This window comes from Aythya fuligula, chromosome 5 (assembly GCF_009819795.1).
Source record: "Aythya fuligula isolate bAytFul2 chromosome 5, bAytFul2.pri, whole genome shotgun sequence".
Classification (NCBI taxonomy): domain Eukaryota; kingdom Metazoa; phylum Chordata; class Aves; order Anseriformes; family Anatidae; genus Aythya; species Aythya fuligula.
In genome coordinates, this window is record NC_045563.1 from 34,470,376 (window position 1) to 34,497,242 (window position 26,867).

At 38.5% G+C, this 26,867-nt stretch overlaps 1 protein-coding gene across 3 annotated transcripts in view; it reads left to right on the top strand.

Moving 5' to 3' along the window:
- The window catches only part of STARD9 (StAR related lipid transfer domain containing 9), a 106,938-nt gene extending 81,518 nt beyond the window's left edge, over positions 1-25,420 (top strand). For all 3 annotated transcript variants that reach the window (XM_032187767.1, XM_032187768.1, XM_032187769.1), the window contains 12 exons: positions 2,256-2,739; positions 3,587-14,689; positions 15,498-15,695; positions 15,991-16,174; positions 17,499-17,645; positions 18,274-18,379; positions 18,967-19,109; positions 19,755-19,819; positions 19,907-20,112; positions 20,534-20,613; positions 20,963-21,121; positions 22,673-25,420. In XM_032187767.1, the coding sequence (XP_032043658.1) occupies positions 2,256-2,739; positions 3,587-14,689; positions 15,498-15,695; positions 15,991-16,174; positions 17,499-17,645; positions 18,274-18,379; positions 18,967-19,109; positions 19,755-19,819; positions 19,907-20,112; positions 20,534-20,613; positions 20,963-21,121; positions 22,673-22,774 (12,977 nt within the window). In that variant the 3' untranslated portion in view covers positions 22,775-25,420. The remainder of the gene's footprint in view (positions 1-2,255; positions 2,740-3,586; positions 14,690-15,497; positions 15,696-15,990; positions 16,175-17,498; positions 17,646-18,273; positions 18,380-18,966; positions 19,110-19,754; positions 19,820-19,906; positions 20,113-20,533; positions 20,614-20,962; positions 21,122-22,672) is intronic.
- The last annotated feature ends 1,447 nt before the right edge of the window (positions 25,421-26,867 follow it).

The following is a 26,867-nucleotide window of genomic DNA, read 5'->3' on the forward strand; positions in this document are numbered from 1 at the left end:
GGCACCATTTCCATTTGGCAAGGCCTGCTATTGGTTCCTGGAAGAAGAATGATTTTTGAATTTTTTGAGGTTTCTCAGAGCCAAACTTACGCAGTCTGCCATCTTTCAATTACACCACCCATAAATAAAAGATTAAAGAGAAAATTGTGGAGATAGGAAGTAGGTAGGCTTAAGGTATGTAGACAGTATGGAGTTTCTCCAAAATATCTTAATTTCTTGAATCTAGACTTGTTCTCTGCTCCAATCTAGTTTCACTGTTTATCTGTGTTCATGCAAAGCTTAGCCAGACGGGCAGTTTTTGCCAGCCAAATACAATTCTTCACTTGGCAGCCCACCAAAGCCTTTTCTGCATTATCTTTTTCTCAGCTCCTGACAGAGGCAAGTTTGTGAGTAGACGTTAATTAGCATCTTAGGGCTTGCAGCTCTATTACGGGGACACACTCATCTGCCAAATATTCTCCTTGGTAGAAACACACTGCAAAGGACAGATCTGGAAATTAAGAGTTGGGAAAACTGTTTTGTATGTAAAAGTTAAAGATGCTATTAAGAAAAAAAATAACTAAAACTATGACTAAAATGCTTTCCTTTTATTCATAAAGGAACTGTACTTACCTGTAGAGTTTCCATACTTCTACGCATGTACTGTGTGCATAGCTGCCAACATAAACTGAACAGGAGAATCACAGAGGTGGGGATCACTAATGAATTATGTTTAACAAGATCTGTAGTCACCAAGCAAGTAATGCTCACAATGCTTATGGATAATGATGGCTACATTTCTTAAATTAGGGAAACGTCCACAGCCCGAAATTCCCCTCTTGCCACTCACCTGTCTTACAAAGAGCTACAGATAGCCCTCATTCACCATATCAAAGTTAAATACCTCTGATTTCCTAACCCCATGAATGAGTAACTAAAGGTAGTTCTTCAGTAAGAGGCTGCAGATTGAAGATAAACCCATCCAAAAAAAGTGTTGCTGCTAGGAAGCTAGAAGTGCTTTGAAAAGCTTCTGTCCTTTGAGAAACGGTCTACTTACGAAGGAACTTTACCTGTGATTTGTATGTTGCTTTTTCAGCTAAGGATTTTATTTTAGTTTTTTGGTTAACTCTGTGCAGCTTAATATGTATATTTTCATACTAGCCTAAAAATGAACAAACTCTTTAAGAGAATATGCCTAAATGCTGAAAAACCACTAAGCACTTCCCCTGCATGGAGTAAAGTGGTCTTGCTTCAAGAGTTAAAAACAAATCAACATGGTGTTCTGTGTCCTCTACTGCCTCCCCATTGACTGCAAAGATCAGGTTCTCTGAATGCTTAGAAAAGACAAATAATTTAAGCAGATGTAAAATACTCTGTTATCAAATGAGGCTAATCAATTGGTTTGTGAGAGAAGTATGTTTAGCATTTATGAAATATGGGGGACATTCGTTAAAAGAGAGAATCTAACTCCCTTTATGGAGTAGACTGGTGATTTTATGAAAAATACATGTATGCATTGACTGGTGATATGCCTTTTTTTGGGTGTGTTCATCTTATAACTAAAGATTGCATTGCCTTCACCCATGTCCTTGCCACGGGAATTTCTCATTGATTTCAAGTACATTTCATGCTAATGTGCTCATGTGCGAGATGTATGGGCTCTGATCAGGCATTTTTGCAAGTGCTTCTGAAGCAGCCGTAGTTGTTCCCGTGTTAACTCCTCTCACAGTGCACATATGTTCATTCTCTATGTAAAGCATTTGAACTTTAAAATGTGACTTCAGAGTAGTTAAGGCAAAAGTAGTAGTGTATTTCACATTATAAAAGCTGATCAAGTCATAGTTCACTACTGCAGATACCTTCCTCATGACTGAAAATTGTGCAGGAAGGAACTTGGGCACTGAAATATGTCCTCTGCATTGTAAGAAAAAACATTGAGATAATTGAGTGTAATCTTTGAGAAATTTAATATCTAAGTCTGTATCCTTTTGGAAAGTGTTAAACTTTTTGCTTACAGACAAGGTCTTATTCAGCAGTTTCTTAGCTGTGTCAGCCAACCCCCCTGTTCATATCTTGCAGTATTAGTTGCTACCTGAGCGTTTCTCCCAATGGGTTTTCAGTACACTAATGATACATTTTTCTCTAAATGTCTTGTCAAGGCTTTGCTCTACCTACGTAGGAATTCTGTTCTGAAATGGCTCTCAGAGACAATTAACTTAATGAATAATGTTTCTCCTATGATTTTTACTTTCTTTCAATCATTGTTTTGTTTACAGACCAACAGTGGCTTATAAATGAGAATAACCGACTAGCTGCCCTTCAGCAACAACAGAGGGAGTTTGCAGTGCAAACAGAATCTACGCTGTATGCAGAGGCTGAGGTGCAGAGTAGCATTGGGCAGGAAATCTGTCCTTCCCTCCTACAGCAGAACAAGAAAACACTGGTGCAGCTGGAGCTCTTACGAAGGTACTCCTTAAAAAAGGCAGAAAGAAACATTAGACGGAAAAAGGTCAAATTCCAGCTGGAAAGGATAGTCAAGAAGCAGAAATTATTGGAAGCCAAACAAAATCTAGAGCAGCTAGAAGCTAGCTGCTGGCTCAGTGAAGTGTGTGTGAAACAGCCCCGAGTCCTAAACCAAAATATTGCAGTACAGGCCTCGCATGATCACCCGTTACAAAAGAGGAGGAGGTCATTGGGTTCAAGTTCCTTGCAACACAGGCAGCATTCATTCTGTAACCTCCATCTGCCCCGGGTACCCAGGTAAGTTAACATCTACCAATTCCTCTGCACTCTCAAAAATAATTTAAATTAAGGTATTTTCACTGGCCACCTGTAATCCAGAATACCCTTGAGTTTATTGATACAACGCTAAAACTTGTAATATCACTGAATATACTATACTGTATGCCACACTGGAGTTGTTTGTTCTTTTTCCTTAGATTTGTACAGTGCATTCATGGCTTACCTCTCTGACACGGTCTTTCTCAGTGTTTTGTTTCTTTCCTCTCTCAAGCTTTTCTGCATTTTTTACCTCATTGTAAATGTTTTCCAGAACTGAGTTAATTTTTTGTTCTTACCTTGTTCAAATTACTGTTAAATAATAATTTCTCCATTATTTTATTGTAATTAGAGTCAAAGTATTCCTTCTGAGCATTTTTATCATTAGGGTGATTCTCAAGCTAAATGAACATCTCTACACAATGCTAAAAATTGGGGTGACAGTGTCATTATCACAGCATAGTCACAGAAACAGGAATTAGCTTAACTCTGCTAAGTGAATTACTATGACTTAAGAGCTATCCTTTACTTTTAACTAACATTTGCAGCTACTTTAGACTATAGAGACTAAATACCAAGCTATATAACACAGCATCAAGTTAGTCTTTTGCTTTATAGAAAATATTTCAGGATATCTAGGGAACTGGATTGTATGGTCACTGACAGAATATGCATTTTTTTAATTCTCTGCTAGAAACTGAGTTTGAAAGGCATTGAGGTTCTTGCTTCATGTGTCATTACTCTTAAAATGCAAGGTGTTACTGATGTCGAAATGTAAAGTATGTTATTCAAGCAAGTATTGGCCTATATTTCTTATTTATTCCCACAGCTGTTTGTTGAAGGGGGAGACTATCTCAAAGTTATCTACCTCACCAAATACCGACCAATGCTGTGAAGGCAATGCATCTGAGAAGTTGTCATCTGTAGAATATCCTTTCAGAAAAGTTAAAGATGTTTCCAGGGATGATGACCTTAATGATGAAAAAGGTACCTCCTTTTTAGTACAGAAGCAGCTAACTGAAAAACAAAAAGCATCCTCATTTAGAAGTAAAAAAGGAGCAGAAAGGGACTCTAATGATTCAGCTATCATGGCTCATATCAATAAAAATGATCAAAAAATGGAAAAGCTGGATGATAGCACAGAGCAAGCTGGACGTCAAAAACAGACTTCTAAGGGCTCTTCTCCTGATCATTTTAAGGAGAAAGATGAACCTAAAACCTTCATTACAGGGACAAGAATGACAAAAGCAAAGGTGCCAGGAGATTTGAGTCAGCCTGCAAATAGCTATCTAGAACAAAACAGAGCTCAGTTATCCAATAAAAACACTAGAATGGATATCAATGGGAAGGGCCATAGTTCTCCAGAAAATTTTGCTAAAGAAATGAAGAAAGACGTAGTGTATGGAAACCTGCCATCAGCACATCTAAACCAAACAGCCAAGAATCTGAAGAGAGAGACAACCTCAGCCTTGCGAAATCATGAGAAATCGTCAGTGGAACAGCAGGAATTTCTGATGGTAGCAACATCAGTTGGAAATCTCACTAAGATGAACACACATACACCACTTTCTTATGCTGAAAAGAAATGGCACAGTGCTGAGCTGTTAAGTGCTGGAGTGTCCAAAACAGCCACAGATATGCTGGGGAACTGGCAAGAAGATGATGAAAATGAGATTTCTGATACTGACAGTTCCTATTCTGTAGATTCGCTCTCCTGTGCTTATGCAAAAGCTTTTGCAGAGAAACTGGAACAAGAAGATTTCAGCAGAAATAAATGTTTTGCCAACCCAGAAGATTCTGAGAGCGATGACAGTCAAATGTCACAAGACTCTCTGGTAGAAAAGGAAAATAAAATCAAAATGCAAAATAAAAGCCAGTTTCACAAGTTAAAGGCTCCCCATCAGCCAGCTAGGCTTTACAAAAGCAGAACTGAACACCATCTTTCATCTTTGGTGACATCCTACGCATCACACAGGAGGCTGGGAAGGGCCGAAAGAAGCTTTTCTCTGGACAGCTTGGGTGATGGAGAAGAGGTACCAGCAGAAGACCCAGTAGAAGAATCCAAATCTGATTCATCTGATGAAGTGCCAGCAGAGATTTTTTGGAAGTTACAAACTCCAACATCACCAACTATGCAGACTGAGGAAGACTGTGAGTCCAGGATCTGCGATAGAGATACAGAAGGAACAAGTTACAACCTGAAGCTGAATAGTTCCTTCTATTTGGACACTAAATCACAGCCTGCTTCCAGTAATGCTTGCAAGCAGTTTCTAAAGGAGGCAACGGTCTCTTTTGTACAACAAGAAAGGTCACTTGATAGGCGGCTATATTATGGTCTTCCTGCGGCTGCTCAGTCTTCCTGTGACTCAAAGGCTGAAATCAGCAGCCCCAGAATAACACTACCTTCTTCCCATGGAAATCTGGAATTTCAAAACGCTCGTCTCTACTCTTTGAGCAAACCAGAGGGTTGGCTGAAGAAAGATGACCTAAAACAGTCAGCTGCTGAATTTTCTTTTGTTTCTGGCTCTAAGCAGATACACAGCATTACTCATTTATTGCATAGTATAAATGAATTAAACTCAGCTTTCTCCTCTGACACATCAGAAATACCTTTACCTGAAACAACAGCTGCAAGCAGAGTTTCTGAGAATGGATCATTAAATAGGATTACTGAGGAATGGACAAATGCTAATGAAAATTCTCCCTTGGAATCTCAAGACATAACATCCTCATTTGTTAGTTCAGTAGGACCAAGCTCTTCGTTTGTTTGCATTTCAGCAAAACCTGATTATTATGAACATTCAACGTCAAATCATCCTGAACAAGAACAACTGAATGAATTATCTTCTTACAGGTCTACCACTGAATGCACACAAACATTTGGCTGTTTGGAAAGCACCTCCACTGCAGACTGCTTGTCACTGGTACCTGGAAAAGAAGAGGATTCTCTCCCTACAACTCATCCAGAGCTGCCAAAAGATAACAATCTGGAAAAAGCACCTTTTATTTCTGTGTTGCCCGTGCATGTTTTGGAGCAGAGGAATGGCTGTGTAGATTCAGATTTAGAAGATGATTTCTTCAGAACTATTGAAAAAGATGACCTAGATGATGACTACAATAGCTTGACAGAATCAAAGATAACAGATTTGAACACTGGAAGTGCATCTGTCAATTCACCTGCTGCTGAATCTTCCACAGGACTTACTTATAACATGGCCTCAACACAGAGTTCTGCAGTAAAACAAGTTCAGTTTGGAAACCATGTGCAGCTTTTTCCAAGAAGGGAAATACCAACATGTTGTGATGAAGGTTTCTTTCTCAGTAACTTAACAAATCAGAACTGCTCTCTAGGAAGCATTTATGAGTTTCAGGTATTGGCTAGACAAGGAGTGGAATCAGCTGTTACGCTAGGTCTCAGGTCTGGGGAGAGTAATTTGGAAACAATGCAAGATACAGATTATGAACAAATATCTGCAGAAGAAATAACCATAGACACAGATTTTTCCTCAAAGAAGGTAACATATAAATGTAATCCTTTAGTTCTAGCTTACAGTGCAAGTTATGACCAATCTGCAACACCAGTAGAGTTGTCTCAAAAAGAGAAAATCTGTATGGAAACAAGCATGGATAGCTTGGCAGAGATTGTGTCAGAAGCACCTTCATTCAGAGATGATGAAGAATATGAACCAAAGGATCCGGAGTTGTCTTCATCAAATCATTACGAATTCAAAAGCAAACCTGTTTCAAAAAATTACTCCCCTGAATGTGTGCTAGCAGATGGTCCTGTAGGCTGCTTATCCCAACATATTTCAGAAAATTCTACATTGTGCACTGACAATATAAGAGCAGAAAGCAGTGAAAGCAATTCTCAGGTTGTAGTTCAGAAGGACTTTCTACCCAAATATAAAAACCTAATGGTAAATGAAGCAAGTTACCTCACGGTGAATGTAAATGGGAAGGACACTGAGTCCTTCCCTGCTGCTGTTTGTGAGAGTACAGATAATTTGCTCCCAGAATCCAATTCAAGTGTATTTTACCAAGCTTTACCAAAAGTTAATCTTTTTCAAAGTGCTTCTGAGACTGAAAGTTGTGATAAATTATTGGAGCATGCCGCAATAGTGAAAGGAGATCGTGATGCTACATCTAATCATACTATGGAAGTCGGTACCACAAAAAGTTGTTCTGACATAGATTCCAATGACCTTTGTACCACATGTTCTTCAGAATCACCAGGGGAGAAAAACAGTATGTATAAGCTGACTGACATTTCTGTGGAATTTGATGCAACCATTCAATTGGAAACAAAAACAAAGAATAAATCTTTACTTGAATCAAGAGAAGAGAAAGAAGCCTGTTTTGAAAGTGGTTGCCCAGAGGACATTTTACTTGTTGAAGATCATGTAAACTCAGAATTCGGAGGAGTATTTGAATACAACACAAATAAGTTGGCTGCTGTTTCTCAAGAGGAGAGTCTGTATATAAATAAAGAATACAAGTTTTTAAGAAAAACAGAAACTGATCCAGAAGAAGCTATGTTTCCTTATCAGAATGCAAAAGCCAACACTGATGAAGAAGAGACAAAGTTAATGAATAGTGCAGTCAACTTAGAAAAAAACATGTTGGAAATTAAATGTGGACAGGTAGAAAGTTTACCTGACTACCCAGTACCCAAAGCCCAAAGTGTAACTGCAGATAGGAGTGCAGAGAGTAAACCTATTGATATTGTAGCTTCTGAAGTTCAGTGTGAGGTTTATACAAACCTGTGCCTGACACATGAAGAGGCAGAGAAAGATGAATCACAGGTAGGTAGCACTGATGTGGAACACACTCAGGAATCAAAAGCATTCATGTGTTCTGATAGCTGTCTGAAAACAAACAGCTTTTGTCCAAAAAAGAAAAGTGAGAAAATAGAAATTGCTATTTATTCACCGGAGCTTTCTGTTTCTCCCCAAAACACTCCTTCAGCTGTGTGTTCCCATACAACAGATGTTACACAGGATACGTTAGGCTTCCTTGATGCTTGTGAAGGGCTTTTACAGATAAACAGAACAATAGAAAATGTGTTTGATATGGAGGACGTAGCTGCAACAGTACTAATCACAGGTAGGCAAGGAAATAGTTTAGAAAAAAATGAAAATGAAAAGCAAGTAGAGTCTAGCAATTTACCGGAACATTTTATACCGAATTGCTTACCCCATGCAAACTTTGACCAGGAAAACAATGTTAGTGGATGTGAAGTGGCTGAGAGTGAAGAACAAATTATCATGACAAACACTGAGGGACCAACTATGAAGCACAAAGTCATATGCACAGACAAAAACGTTTTATTTCCTGAAGAGTCTTCAGCTCTGCATCAGATGAATTGTGATAGAGATGACAAAGAAGAAATTTTAAATCAGTATGAGATCCCTGAAAGATACCTTACAGCTTCAGGACTAGAAGAGAATGTACTGTCAGTAGATGATTCACAGTACTGTGATCCTACTGAAATGAGGGAAGATGGTGGCTCGGCGGACCCTGCTACAGATGCAAGAAACACGGTGATGAGAGATACTGATGTATATGAGTGTTCAGTTGATGATAATATTAATATTGACAAATATACAATTGGGCAAGAATCTAAACATCTCCACATTAAAGAGGACAGTCACACATATATGAGTTGCTCTGTGCAATATCCTGAGCATGGCACTTCAGAAAAATTGAACAAAAGTATCATTAGAAAACGTGAAATTTGTGGATTGGATTCCATAGGCTCCAGACTTGGTGATGAGAAAGTGCATTTGATGAATCTAGAACAAATGGACAAAACAGACAGAGAAAGGCAGATGTTTTTAGAAAACACAGAGGAGGTAGAACTGATCATTCTACAAAACCTCAATGAACTATTCCCTGAAAACAAAGACGGTTGCCATGATGACAGCAGATTAGATGAACTCTTAAGAGAAAGTCAGTGGGTGTCTACCAGCTTTTCTGGAAGCAATGTAGATACCAGCAAGCAGCAAAATCCACCAGCAACACTGAAGTCTACCAAAAACATCCATGAAGATTCAGATAAAGACTCTCTGTGTCAGTCTGTAAATCAACTTTTCTATCTTGGAGTAATTGATAATTCCCATGTTGTTCCAGATGATCCCACTGCTTTGAAAGGGCATACAAAACCATCTAATAGCTGTGCTGGAACAGGAACGGTTCTTCCTTACTATGAAACACTAGTGGAGAATGAAGTCTGTGTCAGTACTCCAGGTAAAACAGTCAACAAAGAGGGAGCTGACACATCTCTTTCTGATAAAATTCAAAGTAGAAATGAAGCTTTCCCACAAAACAGGACTGCACTGGACAGACAGGAGGAAGAACCCGTTGTATGTAACAATATACCCAATTCTGCACCTGGGCAACCTGTCAGTAAGAACAGCTCTTCTGTGCTCTATTGTGTGGGCGGCGATGAATCTGAAACTGTTGCACTTAAGCAAGGAGCAGAAGAAAATCCATTTTCCGTGGAAAAAACAGATTCATCTGAAAATAAAATTCAGGATAATAGCAACTCCAATGAAGAACCCAGTGTGGATTTAATGGTTAATAAAATATCAAAAGACTGCTTTAATTCCATAGAAGAACAATATCAAGAGGAAAAGGATATCATCATGCCTGATTCATTGCACTTGGATAATTCAAACCTGCTTTCTTTTTCAGAGAAAGAAGTGATGGAAGATGTAGGGGAAGAAGCAAAGCATTGTACACAGGAAATCTCTTCTCAAAAAATATTTCACAGCATTAATATGACTGAGACAGAACATCACTCAGGGAGTCCATCACAACATGACAACAAGGAGAAATGCTTAAACACAAGTTGTAGCATAAGAAGCAGTAAAAATGATAATGCAGGGTTTCCTGATATATCTGGGTATCAGCATGAGCCAAGAGAAAATCAGGGACACGGGACTTCAGAAGAGTGCTGTGTAGACTGTCCAGAGAGTGCTATTTCTGAGAACATTTCTACCCTTTCAGAAAGTCTGACCAAGTCTCTGTGGGAAAATCCACATTCTAATAAAGAGCTTCTAAATTACAAGAGCAGCCCTGGTCTCATGCATAGCCCAGTATCATTTGCAGATTTTTTGACTGACAGCAATGGAGACAAATGTAAAAATGATGCTGTTCTCTCTGAAGAAACAAAATACTTTGAAAGAGAATCAACTGATTTAAGCGTATCTGTAACTTTTCCCGATGTTCCTCAAAAAGGAGATGAAAGGAATAATAATTCTGCAGTAACAGAGGCCACAGATGCTCAGAATAAAAAACTCCCTGGTGAAGCTGTGGGAACAGATCAAAATGGGAAAATAACTCAAGGTTCTTTCCAGAATTGCAATGATACAAAAGAAAACAAAATGCACGAGTACTTAGAGCACTACAGTAACACTTCTAGTATGACTGTACCAGAATCGGGCATGCTTGCTGTTCAAAGCCTAGGGGAGATTGGCAGTAAAGAATCAAAGTGTCTTCCAGCCTACTTTGCAGAAGATGCTCCAACAGATAAACTGTTTCAAAGCTGTAAAAATTTCAGTGCTTTTGATACTCGTTTACTTGATGACTCAAAATCTCTAATATTTAGTCATCTTGAGGACTCACTTCAGGATACCATTTTGACAGAGCAAGTATCCTCAGGTTCTGCAGATGTGCACTCTGTAAAAGAAGATCTTCCCCAAACATGTGCAGAAGTTAATTACCCGTCCTTAACAGCATTTTCAGAATCTTCTTCAGCTGCAGATATAGACCATGGTGTAACTGGCACATGTGGTATTTCACATACCAGTATATTAAAGCATCCTCCATTTGCTGTTTTACAAATGCAAGACACTCAGTCTGATAAGTCTGTGGTATTTGATGAACCAGTACACGCTTCAGGAAGTATTTTACTTTCTCTTGCAAAAGAAAACAGGCATTATCCAGTATCAGACACAGACCCTACTTTGTATGAAAATTCCACTGTAGATGTGGAACCTGTATATGGAAGTAATTGTCAACAATTTGACAATGATATCAAAGTTGATCAGCACCGCTGGGGTAAAGTTCTAGTGCAGAAAGCTTGTACAGAACACACAAAGAAAGTTTCAGATGACGCTGATTCTCTGTCATTACCATCATTACCTCTTTGGGATACTGGAAGGTCAATTCTGGTTGAAGAGGGACAAATGAGAAAAATACTTAACAGAAATGAGGAACAACTGCATTCAAGTACTGAGGCTAAACAATCTGTAGTAGAGAAAAAGCAAAGGAAAACAGTAAATAGAGAAGCTGAAAAGCAAACTGCAGTATCTTCAGATTCTACAAGCGAATTAATAGACCCACAGCATGTAACGGATACGGATTTTCCAGGAGATGTTAACGTGGATCCTGAACACACATGCGATTCATTTGGTCCAGCAAAGAGCAGAAGCAGTGATCCCAGACAACTGTATCACACTGTTTTAGGTTTTGAAAAAAGTCCTGCAGATCTGCAAGGCAACTGTCATTATGTGCCTACAGGTGGTGCTAATCCAGGTCAAGCAAATACAGATGCTAGAAAACGGATTGTACTTTGCAAAAATAATGCAGGTTCAAGTATTGATGCTGATGCAGACAGTTGTTCAACAACAGGAGGTGATACAATGAAGAATGAGACTCTGAAATCAGAAAGACTGAAGTTTTATTTAATGAATAATGAAACAAACCCCTTAACATTTTTAACAGAAGACCATGATTTGCCTATGCAAGAATCCAAATTGGTACAATTCAGGAGCAAAAGGTCATGGTCTGCTATCCAGAATACAAACAGCTGTACACGAAGTGAACAGAGACCTTACCTACAAAGTCATAGACTGTCAGCCCCAGCTATTGCTGTGTTCTCTGATCTAGATTATACTTCTGAAGCTTCATCTAAGGTAGATCCTTTGTTATATTCTGCATCTAAATCATTACAAGATTTAAATATGAGTGTAGAACCTCCATCACCAACTGAAGAAGATCTTCACGGAGTTGAAAGATTTTCAAAGCAGGAGTCGAAGAACTTTCTGCAGGTTAAATCTAAACCCAGATTTCAGCAAAGAATGACACAGACTAAGAAGCTTGCAAACTGTGATCTAAAAAATGTACGTTATGCAGCAAGAACCCAAAGCAGCCAGTCTTCAAAAGACAGTACTGTTCATCCTCCATCTTTACTGCACACAGCTCACAGCTCTGTGGGTGCAGAAGAAAATACCCATTCAAAGACCAGTTCTGTAGCTCAATGTAGTGAAGGGAGAGCTGAAGAAGCTGGATACCAGCCAGGAACAGATAAGTTTTCACAAGACAATAAAGATGCAATGCATTTTAATTCAAGTGATATCAACCCATATATTCATCCGTGGCAACAAGATGAACTGTGCAAGATTGGTTGGAAGCAGTATGTTTTTGGAAGTGCAAGTGATGTGTCTTGCAATCAAATGCCTTTAAACCTGGACAGTCGTAAAGTTACGAGATGTTCCAGTGTGGACAATGGACTGAATTCTCAGAATTCTCCTTTTCATTCTCATCTCAGTTCATTTGCTACTGCGAAAGTTTTGTCGAGCACTTTAAGCAGCATTGAAGGCCTTCAAGGATGGGATGTCAGACAAGGCTTTGAATCTGCTTACTCTAGTGACAGTACCAAGCAGTATAGCAATGTATCCATTGAAACACTGAAAACTAACACAGAAAATAACACTGCTGAATTTGAGAACCCTTCAGTGCAGCCTGGTAACTCTGCAATGCAGGTTGATGAAATTGTACTATTATATCCTTCTGAGTCAGAAAGGTCTTCCAAAAAATCACCAGGGATTACATGTGAGCAGGGAACACAAACAGTGGCTACAGCAAGGTATAAAAGGCAGAGAAGACACCAGAGAAGCTACACAGACATTTCTGCCAGAAAGCAGGAAGCAAACAGAGATTTACTTCAGCAACATTCTTCTTGGACAAGCATGCAGAACCTGTCCATGCACCTGTCACAGCTTATCCAGAACACTTCTGAGCTATTGGGAAACCTCTCCCAACAAAATATTATAGATAATGAACAAAATGCCAAAATAAGCCAAAGAAAAACTGAAGAAGGTGCAAAAGCTGCTAGGTCAGATAGCTGCACTCAAACTACAGCAGATATAGGCACTCAAACTGAGACTTTGGAAGAACCTCGAAGTAAACATGAAGAAAAACAAGTGCAGGTAAAAATGGAAAACGAATTAAGGGCAGCTCAAGCAGCAGACTGTGATTTGGAAGGAGTAGTTGGAGATGTAGGTAAGGTTCCCAAAAGGAAGGAGGAAACTCTCGCTCTTGAAGAAAGAGCACAAGAACAAACAGAGATGAGAAATCTGAACAATCCTGACTTCCATGACAGTCTTGACAGCATTTTAGAAGATTCGTTTATGCGTCTGCCTTTCTTACCCAGAGCATCTACTCCGACCTTAGATTTTCAAAAAACATTGTTAAATACACAGCAGAATGCTGCTTTTGCTAGTACCAGAGTTTCATCTGTCACATCATCTTCACTGAGTTCAGGGAAAGATGATTCTTCATGCACTGTTGTTAGCAGCCCTACTAATAGCACCTTTCAATCTCCAGCATCTTGTACTCAGGATAAAAGAAGTGTTAATGAACCAGAGGTTCCAGTAGAAAGAAAACTTCGTTACAAAAATACACTGTTAGTGGATAGGGCCTCCTCTCCTATTCTTACTCTTAGTGCTAGCCCCAAAAGCCAGAATGCTTTCAGTAGGCCTGCCTGCTCTATTAAGGAACCTTTGGGATATTCCAGTGATGCTTTAAGTCCCCTTCACAGTCAGAGAAAGCAAAGGTCGGGTCCGCAGTCTGGCATGGAACCTCACGTGGACAATTTTTCACAGACTGAAACAGATAGCGAATCAAGCACTTCTAGAGACAGCAAGGGTGTAAGAAACACATCTGGAGGTTTCTCAGATAAGAAAGCAGCCAAAAAGTTTTTAGGAAAGGATGGTTCAGAAGATGTGGAACAACAGCATAGATACACTGTTGGCGCACACACTACAATTTGTGCAAAACGACTGTATCACTCCAGCAGTATGTTAGAGGTCTCTGGCCATACGGAGGTTTTAACAGGTGATGTTAGAGACTGCAATCCACTGGCACGTTCACTTCGTTGCACGTACGTCACAGGGGGAGGAAGAGGCTCTTTAGGTGGAATTAGACATGAAAATTATGTTGGTAATTCTGATTCTGCTTTGATTCACAACTACTCACCTCCAAAATCTGACTTACTTTTTCATCAAAAAAGTACTGCCACATGTTTAAGTAAGGCAAACATTAATGAGTCCTCAGAACCTCTGGTAGAAGCATCTTCTCTACAATTTCGTGACTTCTGGAAAAATGAAAGCAGCTGCCCTCTCCTCTCTGATGTGAGTGATGTGCAAACTTCCTTCCAAGATGACAATACAAGTTCTGTCACAGAAACTGAATGTGACACTGAAATTCCTCTGAACAAAAATACTTTTGTAAAGCCTTATAGGCCTCGGAGCTACAGTCTTCGTGACTTACCCATACACAATAAATTCAGCAACTGGTGTGGTGTGAAGGGCAGTCCTCCTGCTTCGTTACTCAGCCTGAGTGGCAGTGTAACTGACTTACAAAGTCAGGCAGAAACTAAGCCTGGAAGCAAACAAGCAACGGAAATAGAAGGGAAATCCCAGCTTTGTGACAGCAGAAGCAGAGAGATTGAGAGACTTCAGCGAGAACGTGCTCAGATTATGTCTGGCATACACCTGGATCTGCATCAGCATCCCCTTAGTGTGGAACTGACCGAAGCAAAGCTGAATTACGGCATTGGGGAAACGGACGCGCTGCTGAGGGTTCTGCAGAGTGGAACTGCAGATGACCTGATGGCCATTCCAGTAAAGCAACAACTTTATGAAAGGTAAATTACTTAGAGTTGTATTAATTATTTTGAATTCATTTCATGTACAACTTCATGCAGGATAAATAACACACAGTAAAGGGCACTTAATCGCTTGGTCACACTGAGTGAACTATATGTGAAGAAATACAGTATTGCAATTGTTTTATATATAGTTAAATAATGCGTTTAAAAGAAAATTTAGAGGTTACTTAAAGGAAACAAGGACAAATATAAGATTCAGTGTAATTCAAATCTAATGTCACCCCAGTTTTAAAATTTCCAGTAGCTCTAAGAGTGGTCATGCATACCTGGTGACCATGCAAGTGTATTTCATTGACTTACTGCAGTGTTAAAATAATCAAAGCATCTTGTTTACACATCTCTTGCTTCTGTGAATAGATGTTGCTGTGTGAATATCCAAAACCAACATGTAAATACCCATACATACGCAGAATGAATTATGAAAAAAAGAAGTTCCTAAATTATGATTGGATTATAGAAATGTTTTGGAAGTCGTAACTAAAAAAAAAAAACAGGAGGAGCTACGTTATTCTTCTTCCTCACTTTTCCTTTTAAGACATTACAAGCTCTAACCAAGACCTTTGTATGCATTTCCTACTGTTATAAAAGCAGTGAAGTTTTAGAATTTCTGCATCTCTTAGCATGTGACTGAAGGGCGTACCTGCAGGGGGAGTGAACATTATTAGATTCCTATAATTCTTACATTACAAAGCTACCTAGTATTTAAGGCTTTAAAAAAACAACTGAACAGAAATTGTAACTTTGCAGGGTGCACTTTGTCACTCTAATTGTGTTTCTCTGACAGACACATGAGGACTATTGAAACCCTGAGGAAGGAAAGAGAAAAAAGGCTGCAAAGATACCACAGAAGCCGAAGTCTGAGTCCTCAAAAGCATTTCAGTCTGTTGCAAACACTGGATGCAAGTCACAGGGATCTAGAGCTCCCTAGCAGACGCCGAGAATATCTGCAGCAGCTGAGAAGAGATGTGGTGGAAAATACAAGGTAGGGCATTAGAAACCTCCCTTTTACCTGATGATTATTAACAGTGCTCGCAATGTGAGTGCATTGATGAGACTCCTGTGGCAGTTGTCTCAGGATACTCAGTTGTCTCTCAGGAGAAACATGTACCATTATTCAAACATTCATTGAAATCTTCCGTCAAGTTTATTTCAGTTTGTAACAAGAACCTGATTTATACATATAATATATAGGAAAGCCAAGGATTCAGTCTTGACTCATTATACACTGTTATATTGTTATATTATGTGTGTTTTCTCCCACTTACCTATCCTTACAGAGTTCAAGAACCAAAAAGAAGAAGCATTCAGCACCCTTCAGAGATTGAACTGATGCTCAGAGACTATCAGAGGGCACGAGAGGAAACCAAGACGGAGATTGCACGAGCTAGGGACAAACTTCGGGAGAGAGCTGAGCAAGAAAAAAGACGTATAAGGGAGCAAATATTTTCTCAGTTACAGAAGGTGAGCGTTACAGAGGAAATTTTTTTGCATTGTACACATCGATGCATGTTTTTTAAAGAAACTTCTGTGGTTCAGTAATTCTCCTGTTTGACATAATGCATAGAAAAAACAAATAACTAAATGCAAATTTGTGCTTAAAACAATCTCAGTAATACTGAATTGATGTACTGATCATGCTTCTGAAGTACATCCTTGTGGAGCTGTTGTTTCTTGAGCACAATTTTTCTGCAAGAAACTTTTGTTTTCTCATTGGATCAAGCTTACAGACGCATCCTGCTGGGTACATGCCCAGTCTTTGGAAAACTTTAAAAAGGTAAACTTGAGTTTATTTCAGCATGTAGTTAAACAGAAATAACATAATTGTTGTTTTGTTTTGTTTTTCCTGTTTCTCTTTTTAGACTGTCCTGTGTATGCATGTTTAACCTGTACTTTTATTTCTGCATTTTGTTACCCATTTTGGTCTCTCTGAGTGTGTGAATTTTTCATCATTACTCAAGAACAATACCTTGGGAGGTACCTCTTCTGCCCAGTTACTGACTACTTTCATGCCTTAATCTTTGTCACTGCCTGAAAATGCAGCATTAGTCATAGCTGCAGACTTCCTCTCCTCATATGTGCATATGTGGTGAACACTCATTTCATTGCTGTCCACCCTTTAAGGCACCTAGAATTCAGGCATCTCCAGTAGATGACTGGATCTTGCTATTTACTTTAGACTGTATCTCATCTGCTTCCATATCTGTTGTATGAAACATCAAAGTACTTCAACTGTGTTGAAAAACAAAACTTAAAACCACCCTTGAAAGTATAAATCTTCTTGCGGTTCTCAGTGTTTTCTTATTAAGTAATTTGTTCTTAATCTCTTGGGCTGGCATTGAGTTGTTGCATTGGTTGCAATAAAACCTTCAGTATTTATCAACTACTTTTGACCGGCAAGTTATGCCAGGCAAAAAGTAACAAATGGGACTAAAAAAAAGATCTTTTAAGTATTTTTTCCCCTTAAACATCCTAGAATTGGTTTGATAGCTTGGAATCTTGTAGCTAAAGAACAATGGCAGAGTAATCCAGATTTTCCTAGACTGGTGGGTTTTACATGGTGGTTTGCTCTGTAGCTCATATAATCTTACCAGTTCAAATGAGCCTGCTTGTTTAATACCTTCTGTATTAAGCAAAAAGCAACAGCCTCTGTCCTGTCAATACACCTTGAAGGAAATCGGACTCCAGCTTATTCCTCTTTCATCTTTTAGTGCTGTTACTGATTTGACTAGGTGTTGTGCAAGGTAAGTTTGTGTAGTTTTATTTGTGACTCTGACATCTATTACAGGAAGAAGCAAGGCTGAAGACTCTCGCAAGTACAAGCACTTTATGTACAGAATCCAGCCTCAGCCTCTCCTCTGGCCCAACATCTGGTTACAACAGTAGTAATACTGCTGCCTATGCTGCCAGTAAACTCAGCAGCTGGGATGGACAGGTGAGAAAGAACTGCCTTGTGAGACTCCTAACGCTTCCACAGTAACAGAGAGAGAGAACAAGGACAGAAACCTTTTATTCTGATGGTTCATATTCTGTTGCAGCTATCAAGCAGGGCAAGTTTGCGTCAGTAGTGCGCAGATGGGTTACATGGGGTAGAGTATTACCACATAATTGCCAGAATACAGTGACTCTCATTTTTTCTGAGATTTTTTTTTTGTTTAAATGTAAGAGCCAGTGTGTACTGTTGACATCAATGCCACTATCTGTCACGTTTTTAGAAAGGAGCATTTGCTTGTGGTAAACCAGAATCTGGTATTTTCGCTGTGCCTCCCTCAATGAAGAAAGATGCACAGATTGATTTGAGAGTTTGTGTGTGTGTAAAAATGAACTTGTAAAGTACTTTTTAGAGTAGGTACCTATGCTAGCTTGTCACACTTGGTTTGCTAAACTTCCAGAGTCGAGCTACCCTTTCTTAACCTAATCAAAGGCAAAGGACTTATCCTATGATAAAGAGAAAATTCCAGTCTTGTAAAGCACGTTTGTCAGGAGTATTCCACTTGCTGTGTAACATTTTATTTTTCCTGGTTCAAACCAAAAGCCCCCATTTCTGCTGTTTCCTAAACCAGGTTTCTTCTGGAAATGCATTGCTTTCAAGAGATGCACGAGGACGTTCAGCTGTTAGAAACAGTCAACTTTATATGTTAGAGCAACTACAGAAGGATTCAACGTTGGGTAAGTAAATCATACATTTGCTTATGTCTGAGTTGTATCCCAAAACCTAATGATATTTGTTACTTATGGAAATCCAAATCTAATTTGATTCTAGTATTTTGAGGCTGTCTTTTTATTACATGAATTCAAAAAAATACTGTCCACCAGTAGCTAGAGTTTGGAAAAGTAAATGGAGATTTAGTTCTTTTGTTGTTGTAACATAATTGTATAGAGGCTGGGAGGAGAATTTCTTGAGCAAACCCAAAAAGCATGGGGCTAAGGCTGCAAAGAATATAGGACCATACATGCAAGTTGTTATTTTTGTCCCCAAAATTCACGTTGTCTATTCTTCTTCAGATTGTTAGCGTGTATGTGGTTAATAACCTTTAAAGTTGAGTGATGTAAAATATAACTGCAGTGTAATTATCAACACATAGATTGTCTAGACAAATAATATTATCAGTCGTTCATCAGGATTGTGTGGATCAGTTGCTGTAATAGAGGGTTTAAATCCCTGTAAACTGCTTAATATTACACCTTCTGCAGCAATTCAGTGATTGTTTTCCTCCTTATATTTTCCACTTACAACTTTTTTTTGTCTCCTGCAGAAGCCAGCAGAATTCACCCACCCCTTCCTTCCAGTAGCATCAGCTGTAGGTTCACCCATGGATTAACTATTTCAGTCAGCTCCTCTTCAACAAAAGGATACGAAGATTTAGCCAAACATATCTTAGCCAATGCTACCACTGAGGTGAGTAAATAAGCACTTTTTGCTTTTTCTTGTACGTCCTACTGGAAGTTGTACTGAAAGTGTGTTGGACAAGACTTATTTTACACTCCCAGCAGCTACTTGTTAGGTACAGAGGAGGACACTGATCAGTTTTAAATGTGGAAGAAGGTGAGGCAGGCTGCAACAGTGGAAGAGCGGTTCAGGAGACTGTTGCATGTTAGCTGAAATGCATCAGTGAATCTGGTGAAACTGCTGAACTGAACTCTTCTAGTTCCCAAGGATTTGTGCAGTGCAGGTTTTCTATATTTGTGTAACCATGTATGACTGTGTAGCCAGAAGGAAAGCATACAAACTTCATGTTTCAGGTCAGATAGAATCACTTGATTAGGAGATATGTGCTTCCCCACTCCCTGTTTTCTCACAATAGCCTAGGATATTGTATATTATATTGTATATTAGGCACATATAAATCCTTCTTCAGCAGAGAGCATGAGATGCAAGTCAGGCTGGCTCTTAGTACTCCCAAAAGATTACCAGCACTATAACACTAAGTATGTATTGTAAAGCCAAGTGAGTAGAAGACACTGTAACAGCATGCAAGAGCTGAAGACAATATATAATTTATGTGACTTTCTCTTACCTCTACATTTGTCATTGTTTTCTAAGGTAATGGCAGCATGCTCTCATAACCTGAGGAATCTCTACATGTGCCAAGCAGCAGGTGGTTGGAAGTAAGTTTATGGCAGGTCTTTATAATGGGAGATTTTTAATGCAATTTACCCTTTTTTGTGCCAAGACTTTTCATTTGTGTTTGACAGATACCAGTGTACAGAAAAAGAGGTGCTGGTTTACTACAAAGTTTTCCCTTCAGCAACAAAGCATGGATTCTTGGGAGCAGGAGTGATAGAAAGACCTCTCCCATCTGTGTGGGGACTAGTGAGAGATCCTGGGAAAAGGCATCTGTATGACAGAACCATCAACACAGCTCGAATACACAAGAAGGTAACCAGCCACATCCAGCTGGGTGAGTACCAACACAACCAACTGACCAGTACTATCATTAGGTACTGTCTCAGCTCAGACTGTCAACCAGGAAGAAAGTTAGAGGCATTTTATTTCAATTTTTCCAGTTTGAATAAATGATTTCATTATTTGATAAGGGAACTTCTCTTTTGCAAGACTTGTTCAAAGTACAGCTTGTATTAAACGGATGCTGCAGCAGTACAGATAGAAGCAGTGGTTAAAAGCCAGAAGATCAGTAGAATAAATCTTAAGTGACTTGAAAAAGTAGTATCTTAATGACACATACTGTTTATAGCATATTAACTAGAACAGCTGCAACAAAGAGTTAAAATGCATTTGTACAGTTGAGGGAAGTTGTGACAAGTTAAACTTGTCCAAGCCTAATCCTTCCTTTCTTTCTTTCTTGGATGCTTTTTCCATAGTGTATTTAGTGACTGATACCTCCCTGTGTTACCTAAAGCAACCCCGGGACTTCTGCTGCATCACTGTAGAAGCCAAAGAGGTAAAATGCCTGTTTTCTCTGAGTAACTCTTCTAAACTCATGGTTCAAGGAGAGAAGGAAGAGAAGTTAGTGCTGATAATTCCAGAAATGGCAGTGGAGGAAGAAAAGCTATACTGATATGACACAAGTGAATTATGTATAAAATCCACTTGCAAGTGACAATCATGAACCAAGCCCTATTAGGCAGTAACATAATTGTTACAGCTTATTCTGATCACAAACAAACAGGATTCTATGGAAACAAGAGCTTATTTAATAAGTAATATGAGAAATACGTGTCACAGTAAACAAAACATTACTCTCCATATAAAAAAAACTCAGTGTCTTCTTTACACTTTCTCACATGCAGGAGAACTTGTCTGTCTTGGCTATTCAGTCTGTCTACGATGCTTCAATGCCTCACCCTTGTAAAGACGTGGTGAGAGGAGAAATTCTGCCAAGCGCCTGGATACTGGAACCTGATGTAGTGAATGGAAGAGAGATCACCAGAGTTATTTACATGGCACAGGTAGGATTTTGCAGTATGTCCAACTCTGGTTACTTCCTACCTCTGAAATGTAACAGCTTTTTACATCCAAAGATATTTATTTATATATATATATACGCACACACACACTATAATATATATATATAAAATACATTAGTATATATTACATTATAAAATATATATATAGCATAGTTACATATATGTGTGTGTGTGTGTGTATACACATACACACAATATAATAGAAATACATTAGTATATATTATATATATATAACATTTATATATACACATACACACAATAGAAATGTATATATTATATATCATAATTATAAATTATTATATATTATATTTATTTATTGAATATTATAGTCAATATATTCATTTAATTATATAATGTATTATATATAGTTGTATATTTATATATATTAATATATGTAATTATATATTACATTATTGTATATTGTATTTATTTTATATTTTAATTATATATTATAATATATATATTTATTTCTATTATATTATGTGTGTATGTGTATATATGCACACACATTATATATATTATTATACTATATATATAATATATATACTAATATATTTCTATTATGTTGTCTGTGTATATATATATATACACACACACACATAGCATAGCATAAGAATTGTATTAAGTGACCATAGAATTCACCTCCACCTCATGCCCTGAATTACTGTACATCATGTTAGATAGCAGTTTTAGGACAGTGCTTTTAAGCACTTCATCCCATGTTTTTCAGCAACTCAACCTGCATCCTTGGACACCAAGGCTCTTCTATAAATGCTTATTTACAGTTTATTATGTTACATTCTTATATGGTGAGCCAGTAACTTATTCATCCAGTGATAGAGACTGGAGAGTCCTGTTTGCATTTTCATCTTGTTATAAACATAGGAGTCCACCTTGGTTATGTTGTTTTCAAAATGCATGACAATGCTTATTGTTAACTTTCTTCAACAAAAGTCATTAAATCCATGCACCTAACAGATATAAAAGAGACGTCAAGACAAGGATTCCAGTTAAGAATTAGAATTAGTCATCTGAGAAGTAGGCTGCATTGGAGACAGCAGTTCCAATCACCTAGAAACATCCAGAAGAGAACACCATGCTCTTCTTAACTTTAAAGGGCTCAACTTAGAGATAACTTCAAAGAATTGATTCCATTTATAGGATTTTAGGACACCATTTTTAAAATATCAGCTTTAAATAATCAGTGTATGCTTTTGAAATGCATATACGTAATGTATACGCATTTTACAATATACATTTTATATTGCTCTTTAATTAATACATGCATAAGAATTTTCAGCACCACTGTTTCAAACTAGCAATACTTAATCTAAGCTCAAACTCAAAACCAGTGTGGGTGGGAAAGCAATATCGAATACGCCAAGCTTTGAATGTCCATAGAGTATTGGGAAGAAGAGATATAAACCACCATGCAAATTGCAGCATCAGAGCTATTCCAGGTAGGATAAATGTTTTGTACAAAAATGGGTACAACACACCCCCAACCACATACCTTTCTTCCACTTTCTACAGGTGGATCTTGGTGCTCCAGCTATCCCAGCAAGGCTCCTGAGTTCCATTGCAAAGCGCCAGCCTCTGGTCATTGCTCGACTAGCCCACTTTCTTGCTAGTTAGCGTTTAGAAGAAACCAGAATATTTAAGAGAATGTGAAAGATCATCAAGAGACGCAAGCATCCATAAGGGTAATGTAAAATACTGGCTCATAAGACAGGCACAGTCAAACCTTACTTGAGGAGTCTCGTTGGTAACTTTGGACTATACAAAGGTACAGTTTGGAAAAAAAAGGATCATTTTAGCAAATGCTGCTTAGAAGAAATCCAGCAAGTTTTTAAATGGGGAACCTGTCTTTCTGGAGACAGATGTGGAAGAAATCCCTTTGGAGCAGTTAGGAAGGCGTGCTGCCTCTACCTACAGCAGAGAAAGAGAATTCTGTTTACAATATCCAGGACCTTACATACAGAAGTGTATTACTTTGTTTTAGTTTTTGAAGAGTTGTTATAAAGATCAACATTCTCTCTTCAAGGAAGTTTAAGCAGTGGTGAGAAAAAAGCAATGGAAACAATTAAACGCAGTAAAAACTGCAAACAGTACACACATGGCTTGAGAGCTTTTACAAGTTCTTAAGCAGAAGTGCAAGGCCACTTACTGATACTGAGATAAGTATCAAATGCGGAATTCCTCAAACAGTAATGATACAGTCCACTTGCCAGGCTAAATGATTTACTTCCCCTTGAAGGGAGGTCAAAATCAGCACGATATCCACTAGCCACCCTACACCCTGGCTAGATTTTTCTCATCTAGTTGGCTGACTACTTCCAGTAGGCAGCGTAAGGTGTTTCAGATTGCCACTACACTATGCAGCAATATTGCAAACCACCACACCTCAGGACACAGTTCTACTGCACTGCAGATTTAGGTGCTTTGAAGTAGAGAAACCAAACTGACAGTTGTGAACAATAAGACCTTGTCATTAATAGGGAATAGTACTGAGTAATCAGCTTGTTGCTAGAATTTCAATCCCGCAAATGAGAGTAGCTCCAGCACTTTTCCATAATGGCTTTTTCCACCTGCCTTTCTATACTTAAGCACACCCAGAAGCATTAAGAATTGAAAATCTAGCGCAGACCATGTTCTTACCATCACGCTTCTGTTCACAACATGAACAGCTGTCTTCACAGCAGCGAATAGAGTCTCCCCATTCAATTACCTCATTTCTGTTGAGCTTTGTCCAACAATCCTGTTGTTAGGCTTTACATGCTTGGTCACACATTCCTAAAATGAAACAAAACCACAATCAAATATCTAAATAACTTCATTTAGTTCTTCAGCACAACAGTAAAGAATCATTTAGATATCTAAGCAATAAAAGCTGCTATAATATTCTTTCTTTAGCTCAAGAAAAGCCCACATAGTTCAAGAAGCTGTTGCACTTGAGATTTGTCAAGTGAGAAATGTGTATTCAAGCATCCACCTTACCATTCGGCCTCTGCTACTTTAACACACTTGCAGTAAGAGACATATTTCCCCAGCACACAATGAAGCTAGTTGCACTTCTCACCTTTGTGTCACAAGCCGAGATCTACTTTTAACTATAACTTTGCACAGGCGTAATTTTGGCTCTCAGCTTCTATGTTACTTCCTGTCATGAATAGATTAAGTTTTAAAACAGAAGACGGTAGCTGTTTTAAATTGATATTTAAGAAAATAGCAGTTTTGAGGCATACCAGCAAGGCTCTTTCCCCCACCCTTCCCCAGACTATACCAGGTAGGAAAATAGGTTTCACTTTATAAATTTGCTTTGCTTTCATCTTTAGGTGGTCCTGGTTAAAAGTTACCACCACTGTATTACCATGCCCTTTTGAAGAGGCTCAGCCTTTTCTTAAAAGCCTGCCAAATTGAGTCATGGCATGGTTTGCTTCCAGCGTTACGCATCTTCCATGGCCCCAGCAGCTGCACAAAAAGACAGCTTTCCACATTTGCAACCTGTCATACCTTTTTGTGGGAAGCAAAAAATAAAAAAAAAATAAAAAAATAAAAAAAAGAAGGTTGTATAAGGCAATATATAAAAGCCCTAGAAAAAGTGAGTGGAAACTGCAGCACAGGGTATTGGCTCCGTCCCCTGTGCTGCTTCCAACAGATTTCAGGCAGAGGTGAGGGAGGTCCTCATACGCTCTACAGGAGATTTGCTCAGTGCTTCGCTTCTTTTCTTTTATTTTGGACATGGCACTAGTGTTAAAGCAGTTTTGTAGGAAAAACATCAAGGGGGACTCCTGTTGGTCAACGATACCAGTGCCTATGAAGGATAATGTCTTATTGTACAGTGCATCAGATGTTTATTTTTATATATACATAAGATTGTTTTTTCTATGTTTACAAATTAAGTTATTTATATATGCTTGTTTTGAAACGTTTTTATATGCTATCAAAGCTAATTTTTATTTTTATCGGTATTAATGTAACTTTTTTTTAATACAATCTTCACTTGATACTAAAAAGCCTATTTATATGAATGTTTTCATTTGCAAATATAACATTTTATGGTACCTGTTACATATGGCATTGGTTTGTTTGGAAGGAAGAAATAAAAACCTAGCAGATACCTAATCTGTTAATCTACAATGGGAAAAACCCAACTTCCTGTAAATTACTGCTGAGCAGTAGATGATCAGACCAAGTGTCTTGTACCACCTACTGTTGCATCTCTGCTCTTAATCAAGATTGCTATTTTCATATTCACAATAAATGGTATTTTCTACACAAGAAAGAACCTGTGCCGTGTGGTATTTTGCTCTAGTTCAGATACCTGCCTATGGAACTGTACTTACACAGGAAAAGGTGCTGTCCAAAGTGGACATTTGCACTGGATTAAGGAAAAAAATATAAAGGCTAGCTTGTGATATATGTTGTAGGGGTCCTACTGCTCCAAGTAGGAATTTGTGGCACATGAGCCAAGCAGCTAATCACTGCTTTAATTTGGTTTCTGTGACTTGGTGCCTAGTCCAAGCAAAGGGGTTTTTGTTTTGTTTTGAAACAAGGCACTGACTGAAGCATCTTACTGAGGCTGGTTACAAAGCTCCTGCGACCTGAACATCTATAAGGGAATTAATACAGTTCAATTTATCTCTCAAAAGATAATGAGGAATAGTCTGCAGTAGGAAAGACAGATTCAAGGAAGGCTGCATGCTCTTAATTAGCCTGCGATGAACTCTTGTCCCTACTGTCCCTCCAGTGCTATGCAATTGTTTCTAAGGCTGGCTATAAAGTCATGTGTCTGCCTTTACACAGTAACCACAGAATGTCCAGGAACTGTATTAACTGCACAAAGATAAAAGGAAATAAAAAGAGGTATTTCTTACCTGCTGCTTCCCACTGAAGGACTGGATTCTGCCCAACAGGGCACAACTGTGCACTCTGGTAGTAGTATACTGGTCCTCAGGCCTGGCCACCTTTCAAAGGAAAATTTCCAGGCACGTTGTGTTAGAGAAGGACAATTCAGGTATGTTGAGTTCATGAAACCAGTACTGGCTAGGGCATCCATGCAAACAGTTTATACATAATACCCAAATAAAGTCAGTTTCAGAGACGAGAGCACATTTTTATCATTATTGATTCAACCTTCTCCCTCCACCTCCCATCATGTAACAAAATATACTTCAGTATAAGCAAAGCAATAGCATGCAGGACAGAAGTTACCATATGTTCTCTGCACGAGGCTTCATGGCAACGTACCTTTCTGTACCTTACCCCAGTACAAAGAGGTTGTACATCACCAGGTTGGACACAAAACAGGACATTTAATCATGTTTATTATGACAAACAACAACTTCAAGTGAGGGCTGCAGCAAAATGTCACATAATAGCCTCAGGGAGCAGGTATGAAATGCCATGGTATATTTGCTACTTCCATTTGTATTACCATGTCGTTACCATACACAAAGCATGCCCACTTTCAGGAAACCTCTGCTTCATTCATGTCATTAAAAAAAATCCCTAAAAAAGGCACAGCGATGGCACTTGCTGTAGCTTTCAATACAATGCTTAGTCACCGAATCAGTATTGTATCAGTACAGTTCAGACTGACCTTCCTCTGTGGTTTCTCTCTCCATGTCACACAGTTTAACAGAAGTAACCTAACTTAGTCCTGGTTGTCTTTTTCCTCAACTGACTCAGATGCTTTTTCCCATTTTATACACGAAAGAGGTAAGGT